Source organism: Tigriopus californicus, chromosome 8, assembly GCF_007210705.1.
Source record: "Tigriopus californicus strain San Diego chromosome 8, Tcal_SD_v2.1, whole genome shotgun sequence".
NCBI lineage: Eukaryota > Metazoa > Arthropoda > Copepoda > Harpacticoida > Harpacticidae > Tigriopus > Tigriopus californicus.
This window is the reverse complement of record NC_081447.1, coordinates 3540737-3560887: the sequence shown is the minus strand read 5'-3', so window position 1 is coordinate 3560887 and position 20151 is coordinate 3540737. Positions and strand designations below refer to the sequence as shown.

Sequence of the window (20151 nt, the reverse complement as noted above, 5' to 3'; positions counted from 1 at the left end):
TGCCTACTAACAAATCGCTACTAGTGCCGGCAACATAGTATAATGGACAGCGCGCCTATTTTCCTGCGAACTCATGCCAAGTGTGCCAGGGAAAATATTTGCATTAAAATAGGGCAACGGGCGCTGCTAGAACTTCTTGAGGTGTTAAACAATCAGAAATTTCCCGCGTGGAATTTGATTCAAGCTGCTTGAAGGTGTCTGGAGGATTGCCACTTGCTCATCCTTGTCGTGGTAGGTATTGGGTTGGATATACTGCATAAGGTGGAGAGATGCCATGCATGTGGTACGTCGCACGTTTGCCATACTCACACGGACGGCCTTCCATGTCACATTTTGACCTGACTTGCTGGATTTAGCACTGGCACTGTACTAACTCCATGTCGTTGTACCTTGAACCACAGTTTTGCCATGGATTTCTAGACTCTTTTTTACCGACCCGTCCATCCGCTCCCCCGAATCACATTGAACCGAGACAGAGGCCAAACTCGTTTAACGAGGGCTTGAATCACCTCCACCATCACCTGAGAAGAAGCCCCATGAACGAGGGCCCGGCTGTTTCTCGGCATGAGATCTTTTATTTAATTCTGGTGAAACGTCGATCCAATCGTCCATTTCATTCATAGAGAGCTCCCAAGTCACTTCTCTCTAATCTGATACCCTTGTTCAAGGATTGGTCCGGAGCACCCCCAACAAACGAACAATAATCTTCAGCCGGTTTTATAGATCAGCATCTGTTTCATAGCGTGCCCAAATCCTTCTTGAACGCATCCAACATGGCCACTCGAATCCAAGTGAACGGCGACATGGGATCTACTCAGAACTGGACCTTAAATGATCCCCTGGAAAAGGCCGATCCCGAGGTCTTTGCCATCATCCAGAGAGAGAAGAGCCGACAAGTCCGAGGACTGGAGATGATTGCCAGTGAGAACTTTACTTCATTGGCCGTGCTTGAATGTATGTCGTCTTGCTTGAACAATAAGTACTCGGAGGGGCAACCCGGAGTGAGGTGAGAGTTTCCTAATCATCGGATGACATTTTCCATTATCGGTACTGATTCACCTATGTCATCTGACTTGGTGGTCGTTGACATGTTCGCATATGGATATGTCACGTTTCCATGCTTTTTACGTAATTTTAGTATCGAGTGATCGTGACAGTCGCATTCGAAACTGGTTTTGGCAACATGACCATCTTGTCTGGCTGAACTTTGATTCACACTATATGCTTTCAGATACTATGGTGGCAACGAATTCATCGATGAACTTGAATTGGTGGCTCAAAAGCGAAGTCTGGAGGCTTTCCGCCTCTCTCCGGATGAATGGGGGGTAAATGTCCAACCCTACAGTGGTTCTCCGGCAAATTTTGCTGTTTATACAGCCCTAGTGGAGCCCCATGGAAGGATCATGGGCTTGGATCTGCCGGATGGAGGCCATTTGACGCACGGATTCTTTACGGCCAAGAAAAAGATTTCGGCCACGTCCATTTTTTTCGAATCCATGCCCTACAAGGTGTGACAGGTTTCTCTACTTCAAATCGAAGTACTGTCAGGTGATGAATATTTAAACACGCATATGTTTACTCAGGTGAATCCTACTACGGGATTGATCGACTATGACGAATTGGAAAGGAGTGCCTCCTTGTTCAAACCCAAGATGATTATCGCCGGTGTGAGCTGTTACGCCCGGAATCTGGATTATGCTCGATTCCGCAAGATTGCCGATGCTAATGGGTCATTACTCTTGGCCGATATGGCTCACGTGTCGGGATTGGTGGCAGCCGGCGTGGTCCCTTCTCCATTCGACTATTGTGATATTGTCACTTCCACTTGCCACAAGACATTAAGAGGTCCCAGAGCTGGAGTCATATTCTATAGAAAAGGTTGGAAAGAATATTAGAGTTATTGTTGCCTTTTCTCTAACACCTAACAACCCTCGGTTTTCATAGGTGTTCAATCGGTGGACAAAGCCGGAAAAGAAATCATGTATGACCTGGAAGAAAAGATCAATCTTGCTGTTTTCCCTGGATTGCAAGGGGGACCTCACAATCACGCGATCGGTGGAATTGCTGTAACAATGAAGCATGCCACTAGTGATGAATTCAAGAGCTATCAATACCAAGTCGTAAGAAATGCCCAAGCTCTCAGTTCTGGCTTGCAACAGCACGGTTATAAGATTGTGACGGGAGGAACAGACAACCATTTGATTCTTCTTGATCTTACTGACAAGAAGCTGAGTGGGTCCAAGGCCGAGAAAATATTGGAGGAAGTTTCAATCTCTTGCAACAAGAACACAGGTGAGATCCATGTATGCATATCATGCTCTCAAAGACACAATATTATTGAGTTTCATTTGTGTTTTAGTTCCTGGTGATAAAAGTGCTTTGAACCCCAGTGGCATTCGTCTTGGCACGCCTCCTCTAACCACTCGAGGGCTGAAGGAACAAGATATGGAGAAGGTGGTCTCCTACATCCACAAAGGTAAGGATTGTGTAATGTTTGTGAGTTCTACATTTTAACTTTACTTTTGATGCGTAGCTTTGGAGTTAGCCCTGGACATTCAAAAGATATCTGGACCCAAGTTGGTTGATTGGAAAAAGACATTGGTGGAGAGCTCGGACTTTCAAGATGCTTTGAAGGTCCTGAGGAGCGATATCGAGTCGTTCGCCTCTCAATTTCCTATGCCTGGCCATGCCACTTACTAAAGACAATCAAAGGCCTGAAGGGGAGGCTTGAAAGGCTTGGAAGAGGACAGCGGTTTTGTCATATTTTTAAATCAAGATACGTTTTTGTATGAGTGACCTTTTTAACATGCCTTCTATTCGTCGCTTGAATCCGTTTGAAATACATTCTTCAGCATAATTTTTAACACTTGTCAAACCTGTAGTTCCACATGTTTATGTGGAAGTAATTTGGAATTCCGAGGGATTCTTGCACTTATCATCACGAATAAAGGAAAATTCGAATTATGACCTTTTTGGTGGTTCGTTTAAACAAGTGTGCTCGTGTTTTCAAAAAGATGTTGATCGAACAAGTATGAGTTATAATCAATAACTTCTTGGATCAGAGTGACGGAAAATCTGATCCGATGGTTTACGATCTATTGAGTTGTCAGCTTAATACCAGTCGGTTGGTACATTTGGAGAAGCATTTTCGTACATATTACTTCATGCAACTATCGTTTAAGAATATTTGTTAGAGCAATTATCGTCCTTCGAGAAAAGCGAAATAATAATAATATAGGAGGATATGGCAAACTTATAAGATTAATCAACATTTGAGCCGAAGATGGGTATTAGGAGGAATCTTTTGTTCCCTTAGGCAAGAAGTCAATTCTGTCACCAAATCAATGTGTGATAGTTGTTCAGCAGAGATCAATTCAATAGGTTTGGCCAACATGCAGGTTCTCCAAGCCTAAATTCAGCAATGCCGTCCCAACACTTTTAAAGATAGCTTCAGATTAGAGACGAATAAAGTCATGATATATCGGGAGTCCGGCTTGAAAAACAGGAATCAAACTCAGCAAACGTTTTCCTAAAATTCCTTTTTTAGTTTCTTATTTGCCCAATGTAACCTCGTTTGATAGTGGATAAATTCAACACTCATACAACACCTCTCTCTTTTCAGTTTTCAAGCGAGTTCAAAAGTTCAAGTTCAAGAGTTCAAGAGAGTTTCGTCAAAATAATTTGTTTTAGATCGCGAAAATCAGCAAAAATAAGTTCCGACGATGCAAAATTAAGTTGAAAAAAAGGTGAAAATGATGCGTCACTTATTTGATTATACAAACATTTTCAAGGCAAAAATTGCTTAATTATACAGTGGTTTTTCACAAAGTCCTTGCTTTTAGGTTTGAATGATTTTAAGACGATTTTGCGCATGTAACTTACGGTTCAGTTGAAAAAGAAAGATAAAGTACACCTCCAGTTACTTATCAATGCCAACTACAGTTCTAAAGATCTAATGCCAACCAACACATGCATTCTTAGAAAGAGATGGTCAAAATAAAGTAACTCCCTAGATATGGATACCTTGCTAAAACGAGATATATGATTTTTTTTTTCAGCCATCAGGTTTTTAGGGAAAAATAAATGTAAAAATATCATTTAGAAAGGAGCGTCCCTACATTGTGTCTCAACGTGACGAAACCCCTTCAATTTCCCCCCAAATCCTCGGTTTCAGGTTATCTTGTGGTCCAAATTCGAGAACAGTTTTTTTTCGCCCCAGAATGAACAAAACAGTCCAAACCTTAATTCAACATAGGGATCGCTATGTTTCTGAACCCTATCCATGAAAGATGCATTTTCATGATCGTTTGTTACAAGCGAGAAGTTTGCATCAAAGAGTGAACAGTTCCATGAGTCATCTTTGCGCCTTGTGCCACATTTGATCGACCGGGTCCGACACACACGTCTTCCTCAGACCAATAACGTCAGAGAGCTTTTTTAAAATATGTCGTAATAGTAAAGCAACTTTATCCATAGGCACTATCAGTTTGTAACCCCCCAACCTTATCTATCATCTTACAAAGCAGGTCTGTTCGCTATCTGTTCCTCCAACTTGCTTTTACTGAAGAACCATGAAGTGCTAAACCACGAACTTCTAGAAATCTCTAGAAGTCCGTGGTTAGGCTAACATCAAATTTGCTGCAAACCAGGTGGCTAAACCTTGGCAAATACATCACCCTCCTAGTCAAAATACCAACATTATCAACATGCTTATTCTTTTTACATCCTGACCTCAATTCTTCTTGTTTAACGCTTCTTCATGTAATACTCTAATATGTGTATTGGACTTGGGCGCTGGAGCTAGGCAGATTGAAAATAGACCTGCAAGGGTGGTTCATGAACCATTAGAATAGACTTTCGAGATTTAACCGCAATGAAAACAAGGATGCTGCTAGCGAAGGTTGAGAGCATAAAGGGAGTCACATAGAAAGAGGATAACGCTTTATCTTGGTCCTTGAAAATCATTGAAATGGGTCCTTTTGTAGACAAATTGACAACACCAATATCTGCCAATTGGAATTATGGATAAGCTTCTGTATTACAAGAATGCATTTGTTGGTTGTTCTTTGCAGTAATTATCATTTGCAGTTCTCTTAAAAGCCTATTGCTTAAAAGCCCTGCTTCCGCATTTGGCAATTCAACCTCGCACATCTATCTTATGAATGAACTGAGGTTATGTGACATAGTGAAATTATGTGAGACTTTTTGGGTGTTTAGTTCAAATATCTTATCATTTTTGGGTATTTTTGGACATTCAGGTGTCTTTTTGACCAACTTTTTCGAAAAATAACAGTTTTGGTGTCTCATAATCCTAAAAATTGGACCTTTCTTGTCAATGTTTTGTACCCAAGAATATTAATAAGGCATGTTGGTATAACTGTTGCACTTCAATGAGTCATTTTTCATGAACTTTTTTGCCTAGAAATTCAGCCCTGCCTCCAGTGCTATTGTGTTTTGTTGCAATCCTGATCTTCTCTTGTTGATGAACTTGAACTACATCAATGATCTTTAATGTAGGATTGTATTATCCAAATTTTGGCTAAGTTTATTCAGCAAGATATATTTGCAAGGCAATTGAAAGTGCAAAATATGAAAACCACTCTCTTTCTAAATTTTAAGCTAATTCATGCTTTGAAGTTGATCATTCAAAGGAAATGGCTAGTATCATACCCCTAGACATCACATGTGCAAAAGTAGTCAATTAAATCATAAAAGATTTTAAACAGTTCTTGGCATCTGAAATTTAGGCCTTTGGGAGGATGACGTATTTCAAGAAGTTGGGATAATGGCCTAAGTACAGTTTGCAACACCCAATTTGAGATTTAATGATGGTTATACCAAGAAAAAAATCTCTTCAATTTTTCTTAATCAGTGAGTCTGGTTTTCTAATACCTTGCCTTTCTTGGAGGAAATATTACTTCTATATTTCACATCTAATACTTGAACATTCTCCGAGTCTCTAGTGATATGAGTTCTAATTTAGCAATTTATAGTAATTTTACTAAACAAATAACTGACTTGATTTTTTCCCAAGGAATCTAGTCCAACTTCTTAACCCATACTCTTTTATCAACAAACTTGATGTATGAATTGTTTAAATAATAAACAACTTTTATGGCATTGTTGTCTATCACGCTATAAAACCATCAATAGGAGTGATGGGATAAAATAAATTTTCAAAATTAAATGAAGGGTACCAGAAACCTTGGAAAGTAAAGGCACTAGCCAATTCCCAAGTAATACAATATCATAAATCAAACAGACCACCTTAGTTTGATGTGAGAATAGTCAAGGTTACATTTTGAGGCTAGCTAATGGTTTCCCAAAATGCTATTATTAATATGATATCATTGAAAATGTTAAACAACTCTAGTAACAACCTTCTGCGATTTTTTTTTAGTTGATGGTATCAATAATAAATAGTACTGGGGATTACATTCCCTGTAGCGGTTAGAAAAGCCCGTGAAAAACCAAACCCCCCCAAAAAAATCCATAGTTCTTTTTGGATTTTCAATGTTGCTGAATGTCTCATTCAAAATTACTAGGATCTTTTGTTTGAAAACTTGTTCAGGATAGAGCTTGCAGAATTGGAAAACAGCACTGTTAACGCGTTAACGTCAATTGCAGTCTGCGGTTGTTAATTCTCTTCCTTTAAAATGATGTTAAATTTAGCGTAAGTGGGTAATCAATTCTACCGTTGGCACTTCTGGACCTCTAGTTTATAAGAGAGCTATGTTAGCCTCTGTACAAGCCGCCCCTCAACCAACGCGACTTTGCTCAAATTCATTTATTTCAAGGTCTTGTAAGGTTGTGTTCGCTGTATGTAACTTGCTCTAGCTGTAAGGCATTTAACAAATCCGTCATCGTCACCCTGTACCCATCACCCTGTGTGGAATTGGGAATCAAAACAGGGTCTACGTCACCGTTCACCTTCCTTCCTACTTCCTTCTTCGATCCACAAGATCCATGTTCGTACCTACGTACGTACCTAGACCATAGGTAGTTAGAAGGTACTGAGATAGCTGGACTGTCTTGACGTTACTCCAACAGAAGAGAAAGTGGACTTAGTCCTTCTGACCGTGTTCTTACCCTGGCTTCCACATGCATGCCTTGAATGGTGTGGTCTCAGTGGTCAAGCATAACCTGCATCAATTCTGCTAATATATTCCACAACGGATAGTGGTTTGAAACATTGTCCACCATGTCCAAAAAGTCTAAAGGCAGCCATCCGAAGTCTGCTGCCAATGTGACGGCCGAGCCTGGCGTTCAAAACCATATGCAAGGCTTAGCCGCTCATTTGCCCACGGGTTGTGGCTGGCTGGTGGGTAGCCGTAGTCAGACGGGCATGACCATTGTCCATTTGGCCGTCACGCCCACGGAAGAAGTGGAACAGGCGGAAGAAACTACGGGACGAAGGAGTGCCATGTCCTTGAACAAATTGGATGTGGCTTGGATGATGGAGCATTACCATCAGATCCTCAGATTGTTGCCCGGTGGCATTGAAATTATTGGGGTGAGAGATATGCATTCATTGGTAGATTTTTGGTAGTCATATAACTATTTAGCTTAGTCTTGATGGCTTTTTCTTGGTTTATGGAGACATTGACTTTCTTAATCTCAGGCAGAGTGAATATCGGAAGTGGATGTATGATTAAAAGTAGAACATTCTTGACTTCTGGAGAAATGAAAAATCATCTTGTGCTAGATATGGGTTCGATTAACCTTTTAGGTATTGACTCTCTGAATGTACAGCCTTGACCAAGTATATGTTCACGATTTCACTTTCGTTGTTTTTTTTTTCAGGCTTTCTTGGTGGATAGTGATGATGCACTCCAGAATAATGAGCGCAAAAATCAAATTCAACAGATTGTGAAGGCCTTAAATCAAGCCAATTCGGCATTGGAGCAGGACTATGTCATTCTGCTTTGTGATAAGGCGACTAAGAAATCTCGATATCAGCTGCATGGCTCCGAACCCGCTCCAAAAGTGGCCAGTCATGATTTGGTATTAGAGGAACATGCCTTGAAATGGCAAAAACTGGAGGGAACTTTCTTGCTCGATCTGCCGTACGCTTTTGGATCCGAAGAGACTGCTCAGTTATTGGACTCAAAAATCGAGACTGCTTTAGCTTCTCTGGAGAACTCGTTGGATCATTGCTTGGTGCTCTTTGATAGTACTTTAAGGACGAACTCAGAGTTCTTGGATCGATCCATTATTCCACGAACCACGACTAAGAGCTCCAAGGGCAAGAAAGGTCATAAGCATCAGGCAGGACATGATGATTCAGATGAAGACGATTATAATGACGATGACGGAGAAGACGTAAAAACGCACAAAATTCAACTCCTCATCCCCGACGAGTTGGAGTCCATTGCGGGCGATGAGGATTGCATCGTAAGTGACAAACATTCCAGACTCAAGATGGTGGGCAAGATGGGAGTCAATTGCTACGTCCACCCGAAGATCACAGTGGGTGAAGCCATTGAAGCCGTACGAACTGATATCAAACGGTCCTTAAAAGGCCGTTGCCAATTGCATTGTGACTCATTGGTGGGAGAGGAAACAAAAGGCACGGAAAGATTGGTATGTACTAAGCGAAACTCCCAACGCCCGGTTGCCTTTCTTTAAACACATTGTATTGATCGCTGATCCTTAACAATAGGAAGTCCCTGCCCTACATGAGCCCCCGCGCCGTATTATGGTGAAATTGCCAACGTCTGGAGTTTGGATCTCGGATTACTTATACCCGGGAGAAAACTGCGAGGACTCCATTGAATCCGTTGAGGAGCTCTTTGGATTCCGACCTTTCATCGATCACATTGATGACGAACTAGAGCTCGTGGCTAGTCCTCGAGAAGCATTGGTAAGTTGCAAAGAGGCTTTTGGTGCGCAGACGCTACAACAACCATGATTTCAGAACTCAACCGATGCTGAAGAGAAAGCTCCACCTCCGCCTGCCAGTCCAATCAGGCCAAGTGCAACAGTGGCTGCTCGTTGTGGTCCTGTTCTGCTATTGGCTTCCGTGGGCGTGGCCGTGCTGGCCCTGGCTTTGTCCTACTACTTCATTAATTACGGTTCCCCTCCGGCAGACTTGGAACAGACAATGGAAGACGTGAAGGAGAAAATTGAGCTCTGAATCAATGGGTTCTGCGAGCTCATTATGGTTGAAACTGTGTTTATTGCGGTTCACGAGATTGTTATTTTATCCATGTATTTTTTTTTTCGAAAACACAAAATAACCAATAATCAGTTAGTTTTATAAATAGTACGGATATGCTACGTGGCAATGGAAGCAAAAGGTAGGGAGGGACCAGGGGCATAAAAAGAAAGTCGTTTCAGTATTTACAGTATGACCTGAATGAAACCAACACATTTCACCTTTCGGATAAGAGTGATTGGATGCTTGCTTTTGTCTTCAGAATTTGTTGGCGGCCAATGTGCTTCACGCCAATGGTTTCCTGCGATAAGGAGAGGCCTTAATTGTCTTTTATCTTCATGAAACTGCCAAAACAACATACTAGGAGGCACCAATCTTCAACACATATCTGAAGAATTGGAATCCGAAGGGAAGCAACCAGAACAACCCAAAGCTACTGATTTGAAGGGTACAGTTTTGAAATGCTCGTCAATCTTGTAGGGGAAGGGGCGTGGGGCGAGGGGAGTGGTTCAATATTACAGTTTTGAATAGGTACAAAAAACGTGTTATTTCTGTTGTCCCAGCCTGAACATAGGCGGTGGTGGGCGGGCTCGAGACGCATTAGCACTAACCCCCTCTAACAACAATCCATCATAATGAGAAGGTATCAATGCCCAGGAACACACCGATCACAGGTCTCGGACTCCCGTTCCATACATGGCTCCGGCTGCCTTATCGACCTCGACCTTCAACAACTCGTGACTGAATTCCGCGTGATTCTCCAGTTGCAGCTCAACCGATAAATTCTGAAACGAAACAAGCAGTTTGAGATTATGGAATGAGATATTTATATTGCTGCCAGTGCACTAGTAGATCTGCACAGAGCATCAATATTAAAGCTCCATTTACGCCAACGGTTTTGATGGAATGGGGAAAGCCTGACCACAATCATTGCAAAGTTCTGCGGCCAATCAAGGATGACGTCAAACTCGTGTCCTTATTTAACAAAATTGCAACCGTTTTTTTATACAGGATTCAATTATTTACGTGAAAGAATAGGAGGGAACGGTTTACCAATGAAGGTCAATGGCCCTCTTGCATGACTGGCAGAGAAGTACTGAATATCGAGTGAATCTGTGTTTGGTGTGCTTTAACAAAGGCATCAACAGATGGGTCCAAACGAAATAGTTGAAATGCAATGGATTGTTGTCCAATATATTTTGCTTTTTGTGTGTATTTGTGCCTCATGGTGTTGTTAAAGTGTGCAAATAAAAATGATAAAAGTAGAGTAATGATAATAGTGACAATTGACATTTATGTTAAAAAGGTGAGCAAAATTCTGACTTCACAAATGGGTTAACTAGATTTGTGTCAGTGCCAAAAATGACGAGGCAAACAGTACGTGGATGTGGTTGTTTAATGCAACTGTGATTTTTTGGTATATACAAACAAGGCTTCATCACTTTCCTCACGGAGAATTGGATATTTTCATCGATCCATTATTGATAACAAGCTAGCAAAGATCAATGATTGAATATTTACGCCATCGTTTGTTCCTTTCCCTCCTTTTTCCAAAAACCAATCAAAAGCATTCTCACAATAAGGTTAAAATGTTTATTGGACTTCCAAACTTGACCTCTTTTGGCTGTGAAGGCGTTCTTGGTTTTGATACTAAGGTCTCTGCCCCGATTGAAATTGTCTGATCAGATAGATGAAATTTGGCTTCCAAAATTGGAAGATTGGACGTGATTTTGCCTTGACGTTTTAAGGCCCAGGACGTCTCACCGACTCTTTTTGCCTTTTCATGTAGCGGGATACCGCCACTCCTCCCAAAAATCTCAGTGGTTGGTGCGATGAGACATGCTCAAAATCAGATGCTAGAGGTTCGTTAATTTGTTAGCATGACTGCAAAATCTACGAACTACTTGCCCGAAGCAAGCCATGGTGACCTCTCTGTTTTACAGGGTGCTTCAAAAGAAAGAACGAACCAAACATACATACATCTCTGAAATAACTGGCAGATAGTCTTTGATATGCATGCGTATAGTAGTCTTTTAATTCGCAACATCCTCTCTGGGCTTTGGTCATAACCTGACACCACATTTTAAAATCGCAAAAGCCAGTCAAGAGCGCTCCTTTTTGCAAAACGATCCCTGATTCGACAGATTTTGGTATCATGATGAGCATTAATCTGATAAGAATGTGTATTTCTTGAGATTTCAAGTCGAATGATCGTACTCTCTTAAGCTCGAGTTGATGTTACTTTTCGAATTTAAAGTTGGATGTGACACAATCCAACTGTTCTTTTGGAACACCCTGTATAAGTACTTCTAAGCATTCGATGAATTAACCGGTGTATTGTTGGGGGATTTCATCTAATCAATAAACAACCATTAGAATCTGGTTTATTGAACTCATCGGTTTGTTATGTGGTTTGTTATGTTATTCATTGTGAAGTGCCATCAGGTCTACGGTCGTTCCTGATTATGAGAAACTAATCATTCCTTCGTATGTCTTCAAGCGAAACGAAAAATTATTCATCCCGAACATTTTCTGTAGAAGTATCTACATTGATGCTTCAATCATTGGACCTTATCTATCATTTAATTTTGAGTCGACTGAAGTCTGGCTATGATGTAATAATGTTTTTGAGTCTCATAGCTACCCTGGCCAATCACAAAATGAGGACTCAAAGCATGAAAAATTGATTTTTTTCTGCCGCTGGGTAGGATTAGCAGGTAGATATTGAATGAGTACAGATTACAAGGCAACACATAATTAACTCAGATATTACAGTTAGCTAGTTTACTTTAAGATTGTGAGGCGATCCTTCCTTCAGTTAATGTATGTAGGACCATCTAGCTCTCTAAGGGTCTGGTGTTCTAAAACAATCTTTAAACATCGTCTCTCGTTCCTTACCAAAGACATTCCCTCTCAAATTAGTGCTGAATTGCTTACGGTTTTGATATTTACTTGATCCTAATCGCATTACAACACTAACCGTTAACTGTCTGTCATAAAGTACGTACCTGAACAATGTCCTTCATTAGGGCCTTATCGGTGGACATCTTGGCCTTTTTCATCACTGACACTCCGGGTCCAACCCAAGTCACGAGAACGAATTTGGCACGTTTGCTCATTTCATCACCGGTCTATAAGGAAACGTTTGACCATTCGCTAGACATTGTTGGGTTTAAATGAAATGGCGGACCAAGCCAAGTTAAGATGAGGCATTCATTACCTGGATTCGAATGTAACCAAAGCCTCGATCGTCATCTTCGAAGCAAGCTTTGAATTCTGGGAATCCCTTTCCTTTGGCCGTCAATCCCAATTTGTTGCCTTCAAACTTGAAGACGGACCTGGAACAGAAATTCAATCTCGGTAAGTGGCGCTACATTGGATTTGAAGAGTCATCTTCGCAGAAATTGGAGCGATAATGCACTCTAAATAATAGCTGGATAGTGAACAGACCCATGGGGTTATGTTTATGTTCAACTCTTTCATACATTCACGTTCATGTTTAACGTATACAACAAAATTGTTGCATTAAGATGAACTCCATCGCTCTCTCTGTCTCTCTCTGTCTCTCTCTCTTATGAGTACATCACTAATGGCTTCTTATTCCAGTCTTTGGGAGACATAATCCCTCAAGAGACTCATTTCTCATGCCCTCACTCCCCTCTTCTTTGGTGTTCGTTCGTTTTTGCACATTTCGCATGTACACTACCCTACATCATGGCGACCAGTTTTTGCACAGTCGAGACCCTAGACCCCTTAGACCTCCCTTTAATAATGCGTTACATGAGTCATCCCATCTGAATGTGTGAGCTTGTCTTCTCCAACCCCCCTCCCTTCTCTACCCTCACTCCCTTCGTTCGTTCGTTCGTTGCTTCCAGAATCCAGATGCAGACTTGGCCGTCTCCATTTCAGGGCTGCAAAAGGGCGGCCGAGGGGGAATATATTTTTGTTGCCACTTCCAAACGAAGAGATCTGGATAAAAGCAGACTTGGTTGGCTCTCTTTGTCGTTCTCTTATCCCATGTTTGTTGGCTGACTGGCTGTTGCTGCTATTCACGGCCAAGGAGGGTTGGATATTTAGTTTGAACCAGGGGATTCGGAGATTGCAGACAGTTTTAGGGGACGCACAGCTGTTTCGTTTGTACTGGAAAGCGGAGACGCAGAGTGAAGACAAAAGCCGGTATTATCGACCTTTCTTCCTCAAATAAGGTCCTCAACCTACAGAAGAGGGAAAGCTGAGTTTTTTTTGTCTTTTGAAAAGGCTTCTTCTCAAAGTTGATATGGCTCAAGAGATCGTCATGTCCTGGACAAAACCAATATCGTGCAAGAGATGATTAGTTCTTAAGCCTGTTCATGTGATTCACATCTTGTAGCCTCCTTCCAGATGAGTCACCAACGAGGAAGTACGACTTTTTGTGGCCCCAGGATTGTCATACCACGTCGCATTCTTGATCGCACCTCGCTCCAATGCCCCTTAAGAGCTCGTTGCTCGTTTATAGCTATCTCGAGGTCGACCAAGTTGAAATATGGTCGGATACCTTGGAGGTGGTGGTGAGGGGGTAGCCAATTACAATGCGTCTGCATGTGATTCTTGGAAGAATGGGTGTCTTGAAAATGATTTGTAAAAAAACGTCCAAGCTTCTCTGACAGAATGATTTATGAATCCTACTCGGGCCTGACGTGGTCCGAGTTGAAATGCGAGCTTGTTTTGTTTAAAGTAAAAAATAAACTTGGGGGATTGAGGGTGAGATGAGTCACCACAATCCGTCTCATCATTGTTGTCTGAGAATGTTGAATCCAGTTGGAATATTGTGATTCAATAACTGATGAATGTGCTTTGTAGTAAAGTTCGAGTAATCCATTAACGACATTTGAAAGTTGAAATGGATAGAGCATGACTCACTTATGGACTTATGTGAACTTGAACGTGTCGCCCATGTGTTTCGCTCCGAGCGCCTCCATAAAAATGTGTTGCTACTTTTCTTTAGAGCTTGAAAGCTTGCAAGTGACTTTTTTGCAGTTTTTGTCATTGAAAAGGACTGACTATGCATTCAGTATTTGGGGTTTGCTTGATGGTCCAAAGTTGAATTGTTCAACCAGAACTTGACAATTTGTTTCGATACGAAATTTGATCCATTATCGCAACTCGCATACCAATACCTTGAAGGATCGGATAAAATTTTAGCATGTCCGACATTCCACGTGCTCTAAACAAGAGATGAGGCAATCGCTAATCTTTTCCAATGCGATTCAATTAGCTCTTTTGTTCAAAGTGATTGAACATTGAATATGAAAGTGAAGGTTCGCTTTTGATGGTGCCATACTCCACCTTCAAAATCTGAACAAATTCAGCACAAGCAAAGACATCAAATTCAAATTGCTACGGCATCTGGGCTTTGCCTTTGAAGACGCTTGAAATGATTGCAATGCATGCATTTGCTCACCATGGTGTTCGAGCATGGAGTCATGGAGTGAAAGTTCGCCCCTCCATGAATGACGAAATGCTGCCCTCAATGAGTAACACTCTTCACATTCTGACCAATGATTGGACACATGAAAGACCAATGTGCAAGAGCAAAGGACCAGGCCTATCTCAATCCCTTTGCGATCGTCTGATGTTCCATAAATCAAGACTTCCCAATTGACCTAAAGTGAACCACATTGAAGGATCGACCCAATCCCGAGCAGCCCTAACGGCCCTAACCCTTACGAGGAACCTACTTTTGGGGAGGTCAATTAGGTCAAATGTTTGGAAACGAGAGGGTCTATTGAGGGACGAGATTAGTTTTTATATCTTACCACTCGGTATCGGTTGTGTCGGAGCGAACGTCCTCGTAAGCTTCTCGAATGGCATCGCGATCCACATTGGTCGCCATATTGTGCTAAAACGAAGCAAAATGAGAAAGGATTTCAGACACTTCTCTAGAGCTTAGAGGTTAAGAAACGACAACATGCGGCTTAGAATATTACTCTTAAACTCAAAACGATGCAGAAAATACACAAATCAAAATTTTAGTTAGGTGAACAAAGCGAGTCAAAAATGTCAACGAAAGAGGTCACAGGTGTCAGAATGGCAAAACTGAAACAAAGAACCCAAGTCAACTCCGCACTACTGTACGCGTCGACATCAAAGGCAAATCTAACTAATTAGCAAGCTCGGGTATGGTGACGGTTCCTGGTACCTTTCTGGGACTCAACTTCTCTGCTGGAGGCGTGGTCGTGGTTCCAGCAGCTGATGCTGGTTCCAGCTTGTCGGTGTACAAGTGAGTGATGTCCCGGCCAGGCCTAGACCTGTCGGGCTTGGGACTGACGGGAGGCGAAGCACGGGCAATGCTTTGTGTGTAGATTTGAGTAATGTCCTTGGCTGGTTTCTTGCGGTCCAGTCGGGGAGACTCTGCGGGTGAGTTTGCATTGTTACTTTGAATAGCCTGCGTGTACATCTTGGTGAGACTGGCGCGTTGAAGGCTGGATGGGCTTGGACTCCTGACTGGAGGAGGCCGCTCGTCAGGAAGGCTCATACGGTTTGAAAAGTTTTTCACGGCAGAGGACACCGCTCCTTTGCCCGGGTGAGGCTTCTTTGAAAGCTGTGGCGAGGTGTTCCTCAATTCCACTTCCTCATTTTGAGATGAGGTCATGTAATTATTGGATGGGGGTGGTTTGGCCTCTTCCGGGGAGGGATCTTTAATTTCCACTCGAGGAGGGGCCCGTTGCGTAGGCTTGGGTACAGAAGGTGTCGTCTCTTGGCATGGGACCTTTTCCACCCGTTGTTGCACGGTTGGTTGGATAACAGCTGTAGGAGGTTCTTGCGGTGTTGGAGGGACCTGGACAGGCTTGGCCGTCTCTTGAGGTATGATTGTGGGAACAGGCTTCGATTCCATCATGGGAGGCACGGCTGCCATTGGCTTGGGAGTGGGAATAGGAACAACCGGAGGATCACGGGGAGGGGTTGGAGGCTGTGGCCCAACCTCTTCCTCAGGTGTTTCAGGTTCCACAACTTCTGGGGCGCTTGAAGCAGTAGACGAAGAGTCCGACTCATCTCCTTCCTCCTTGGCCATATCAGCCTCGGATTCCGAATCAGAGGAAGATTGAACCTCTCTCTTTGGCTCGACTTCAGCTTTATCTTGTTGAAGTGGCTCTTGTTCTTTTTCTTCTTCCGAGGAAGAATCAGTTTTCTCCTCGTATGATGGCCTTTCTATTAAAGATTCGTCTTCCTCACTGTCGTAAGAGATTACCCGAGCTGGCGAAGCTTTAACCGGAAGATCTTCATCAACTGGCTGGTCCTCCTTTACTATTTCTGGCAGTGCTTGCTGTTTGTCGTCCATTTCAGCTTCGACTATTTTGTCTTCAACATTTCCATGCATGATATCATTTGGCTCGTTTGTCACAATCAAAGGAGAGGGGCACGGTTTTTCCTCCTCGACAAAGGTGTATTCACTGGGGTCCTTCATCTCGACTTCGCTTGTTAGAGGCATATGAGCAACCATTGAAGGAAATGGCTGCTCATATGGAATTCCAACATTGGACGACATATGAGAGAGCATAGAGGGCGGGAGTTCACCTTTTTGATAAAGTGGCTCTCTCGGTATGGAGATGATTGAAAATGGGTCGGTGACTTGGAGAGCAGGTTCCTGATCTAGGCTTTTCTCCTCGGGGAGTCTGCTTGGTTCTTCCACAATTGGTGATAGCTCTTCCTCTTCTTTACTGATCAGATCCCGTTCGTTTTCTTGCTCGAAAGATGACGAAGAGGCTTCAGAGTCAGATGAAGGAGACGATGATCCACTTGAAGGTATAACTTTGGAAGAATCCGACGAATCCCGAGTGTGGTGGTCCTCTGATGAGAGTTTCCTAGCAACTAGGATAGGTTTAGCAACCTCGATGGGAGAGTCTAGCTCGATTGCCACTCCTTCTGCTGCAAGGGGAGGCTTCTCAGAGCTAGAAACTGTTTCCGGCCTTATCTCTTTTTCGTTGATAGCCTCCTCAGAAACCTTATGTTCTGTGATATGTGAAGCTCCGTCATTTTGTAATGTTGGGTCAATTTGTTGCCCGAGGCTTTTTGTCGCTTGAATTGACGTTACAACGGGGATGCCTACTTCGCTGTCCGTATTTGGAGTGTGCAATGAAGGCTTCTCGTCACTCTCATCTTCGGACGAGGAATCTGAAGTCTTGGCTTCGATCACCTCTGGCTCGGGGCTTTTTGGCTCCATAGGTGAAGAAGGAGTTGAATCGACTTTGCTCTCAGAGCCCTGAGTGCGGATCGCACCAGCTTTGTCCATCTCGTCCTCAGAAGAGGAGTGGTCTATCTCAGCTATTAATGTCTCGGACTCTGGTTCTTTCGAGTCCACTTGGGTAGGAGTAGTTTCTACCTTGGAAATCGTCGGAGTGGCCATCTGGTCACTTTCGTCCTCAGATGAGGAAGTTGGTGGCTTGGTTTCGGTTATCTGTGGCACAGAATGCCCCGTTTGAGTTGGATGAGGTGGCATGTCACCCTCACTGTCCGAGTCCTGAGGAGGTTTCGGAGCCTCACTCTCGTCCTCGGAAGAGGAATCCGAAGGCTTGGTCTCGATAATGGTAGGATCGGAACGCGTAGCTTGTGGTGGCGGAGCAGGCATCTCTCCTTCACTCTCCGAGTCCGCGAGAGGTTCTGGGACCTTCTTGTCGCTTTCGTCCTCCGAAGAAGAATTGGACGTTTTGGCCTCGACGAGTTTTTGAGGCTCGACCTGTTTGGCTTGCGATGGTGGCGGAGGATGCATTTCGCTTTCGCTATCCGAGTCATGAACTGATGGGGCGGGTGGCACCTTTTTTTCACTCTCGTCCTCCTCGGACGAGGAATCGGACGTCTTGGCCTCGATGACTTCCTCACTGTCATCCTGAGTTAATACCTTTTTTGGTCTCTTTTCTGACGTTTCATCGTCGTCATCGTCATCTTCCTCGCCAACTTGGCCCTGATCGGGACCCTCGGACTCAGTTTCGGACGAGTCTGAGATATTGCGTTTTTTAGGAACCTAAATCAGGATAGTCAAATAGGGCTTCAATTCCTGGCTACTGAGCATGGGTTCGAACTGCATATGGTGCTAGGATGAGTACAGAGCCTATTCCCAACCACAAGGGTTTACCAAACCAATGCGATGTGAAATTTTCATATCACGCTTACATGCCTGGCTACTAAAAGGAAAGTTTAAATATGTGGACGCCTGTCGAATGTGGACCTTCCTCCTAGCATCAATTTTTGCTTAGAGACCAGATTTTCCGAACGGCTACTTTCGACGATGACCAGTGAGTGCGGGTTGCTGGAAACACATATGTTGTTATACTTTTCCAACGCTCGCCATCAATGGCCTAAAGCCAAACTGTTGTTGTTCAAAGCAATTGTCAGACCTCTTTCAATTTGAGAAATCCTTTCCCCACTGTTGGGTACTGTGCGGCTTTTGTGGTACACGCTGTACTACACGTCTTCAAAAGAAAATGAATCTGATCATGACCAAGAACACATCTCGAACTCTTGGTTAAATGCTTGAATGGTTTGACGATACCGCTAAAAAAGACGAAGAGAGCAAACGGTAGGGCCTTTTCAGTTTCCGCAGCAGGTGCGTTGATTTTTTTGCGCCAATGGGGGAAAAGTTGAAAGGTGATAAAAAGTGCAATCATCATATCAGACCAAGTTTCACTTTTCACTCCTGATGAGTACCGTGTGTCTGATCTTCTTGTTCTTTAGTTCAACACTATTTGACATAACATACTTTGATTGTACCCCACCATGATTTACAGCACAGTAGAGGAGGTAGTGTGAACTTTGGAATGACTTGCAAAGCACCATCAAGGGAGATCAAAGTACTGTTTTGTTAGGGCTCTCATGACTCGAGAAGTTCAGGCTTCAGTTCTCGCCAATAGAAGTAGTGATCCCACGTCTATCAATGGGGAGAAAACAGCCCTTTGAACAACGTACAAATGCATCGTTCAGAAAAAGTGCATTCTGATGGTAGAAACTAGACCAAGCCCTTTCTCATAGCCTCAGTCCAAGTCAAGTAACGTTAAATGAATATTCGACGCCCATCTTCTTTGACAAACTATTGTCCCGCAATCTTTCTTTTCTCTCGTGATGGACAGCTATATCCTGGATGGAGCTTCATATTTACATAATTGAGAGGCATCCTTTTTTCATTACATCCCTTGGCTTGTCTTTCTTACCTTTCTGGGTTTGTATTCAGGTTCGCCATCATTGCTAAACGAGCCACCCCCCTTTTTATTCTCCTCCATGATGGATTGGGGTTTGGTGGGTGACACCACAGCGGGGCTACTGCTCGAGGTGGTATTACTGGTCTCTTCAGAGGAGGAACTTTCGTCCGAGGACGAGGACGAAGAGGTCGAATCTTTCACGTGATGTAGACCATTTTGGTTGTGGCCGTTCATATCCAGAACTTCGGCGGAAGACATCTTGATAATTTAGCACTCCGAAAGTCGAGGGCGAAGCACAGACACTAAAAAATAGACAACCCCTGAGTTTTGGGACGTTGTCGGCGAAACAGTGTGAAATAGAGGACAACCAAGGGATGACTAATCCAGAAGCCCACACTCTCACACACTCTTCGATTTTTCTCCCGCTCCTCTCCCTCGTCCAGCCCAAGCTTATAGGACTTGTGTGTCTCAAGACGCCCTTTTTACTGCCTTGTCCAAGCTCCATCCAGTGCAGTAGGAGTGTCAGTATAAGCAGTAGTGGTAGTGGTATGAGAAGAAGTATTCATCCATCTACCGAACGAACCGAGGAGGAAAACTTGGCCGTCTTTCCCTCTTCGATCGGTCTTTCCCTCGGCAGTAGCGGCCAGATTCCAAGCAAAGCGAGCGAGACGATCAGCTGCTCTTCTGCCTCTGCTCAGAGGCAATGGACTCAAGTGAGGACGCTTCTCGAGATTTGGCCAAGGAGTGGAACCCCCCGGGTTGGGACAAGGTGGAAAGGTACGCCTTGGAACAGAACAGAGACCTCGTGGTTTCGTCCATTGAAAA

General features: G+C 43.3%; 3 protein-coding genes across 3 annotated transcripts; 2 read left to right on the top strand and 1 right to left on the bottom strand.

Moving 5' to 3' along the window:
• Positions 1–83: 83 nt before the first annotated feature.
• LOC131884544 (serine hydroxymethyltransferase-like) lies at positions 84–2857 on the top strand. Its single transcript, XM_059232366.1, has 7 exons — positions 84–231; positions 743–1006; positions 1232–1508; positions 1584–1878; positions 1945–2292; positions 2360–2476; positions 2534–2857. Exons 2-7 carry the CDS (start codon positions 774–776, stop codon positions 2698–2700), a joined length of 1437 nt encoding a protein of 478 aa, XP_059088349.1. The 5' UTR covers positions 84–231; positions 743–773; the 3' UTR covers positions 2701–2857.
• A 4079-nt stretch (positions 2858–6936) lies between these two features.
• Positions 6937–9265, top strand: LOC131884485 (protein odr-4 homolog). The gene is made up of 4 exons (XM_059232285.1): positions 6937–7513; positions 7804–8583; positions 8663–8863; positions 8918–9265. Exons 1-4 carry the CDS (start codon positions 7202–7204, stop codon positions 9134–9136), a joined length of 1512 nt encoding a protein of 503 aa, XP_059088268.1. The 5' UTR covers positions 6937–7201; the 3' UTR covers positions 9137–9265.
• On the bottom strand, positions 9159–19771 carry LOC131884484 (uncharacterized). Its single transcript, XM_059232284.1, has 6 exons — positions 19339–19771; positions 15336–18155; positions 14953–15035; positions 12378–12495; positions 12166–12288; positions 9159–9942 (listed from the first exon to the last, which is right to left on the bottom strand). The coding sequence occupies exons 1-6, from the start codon at positions 19582–19584 to the stop codon at positions 9826–9828; spliced, it is 3507 nt and encodes a 1168-aa protein (XP_059088267.1). The 5' UTR covers positions 19585–19771; the 3' UTR covers positions 9159–9825.
• Positions 19772–20151: the final 380 nt, after the last annotated feature.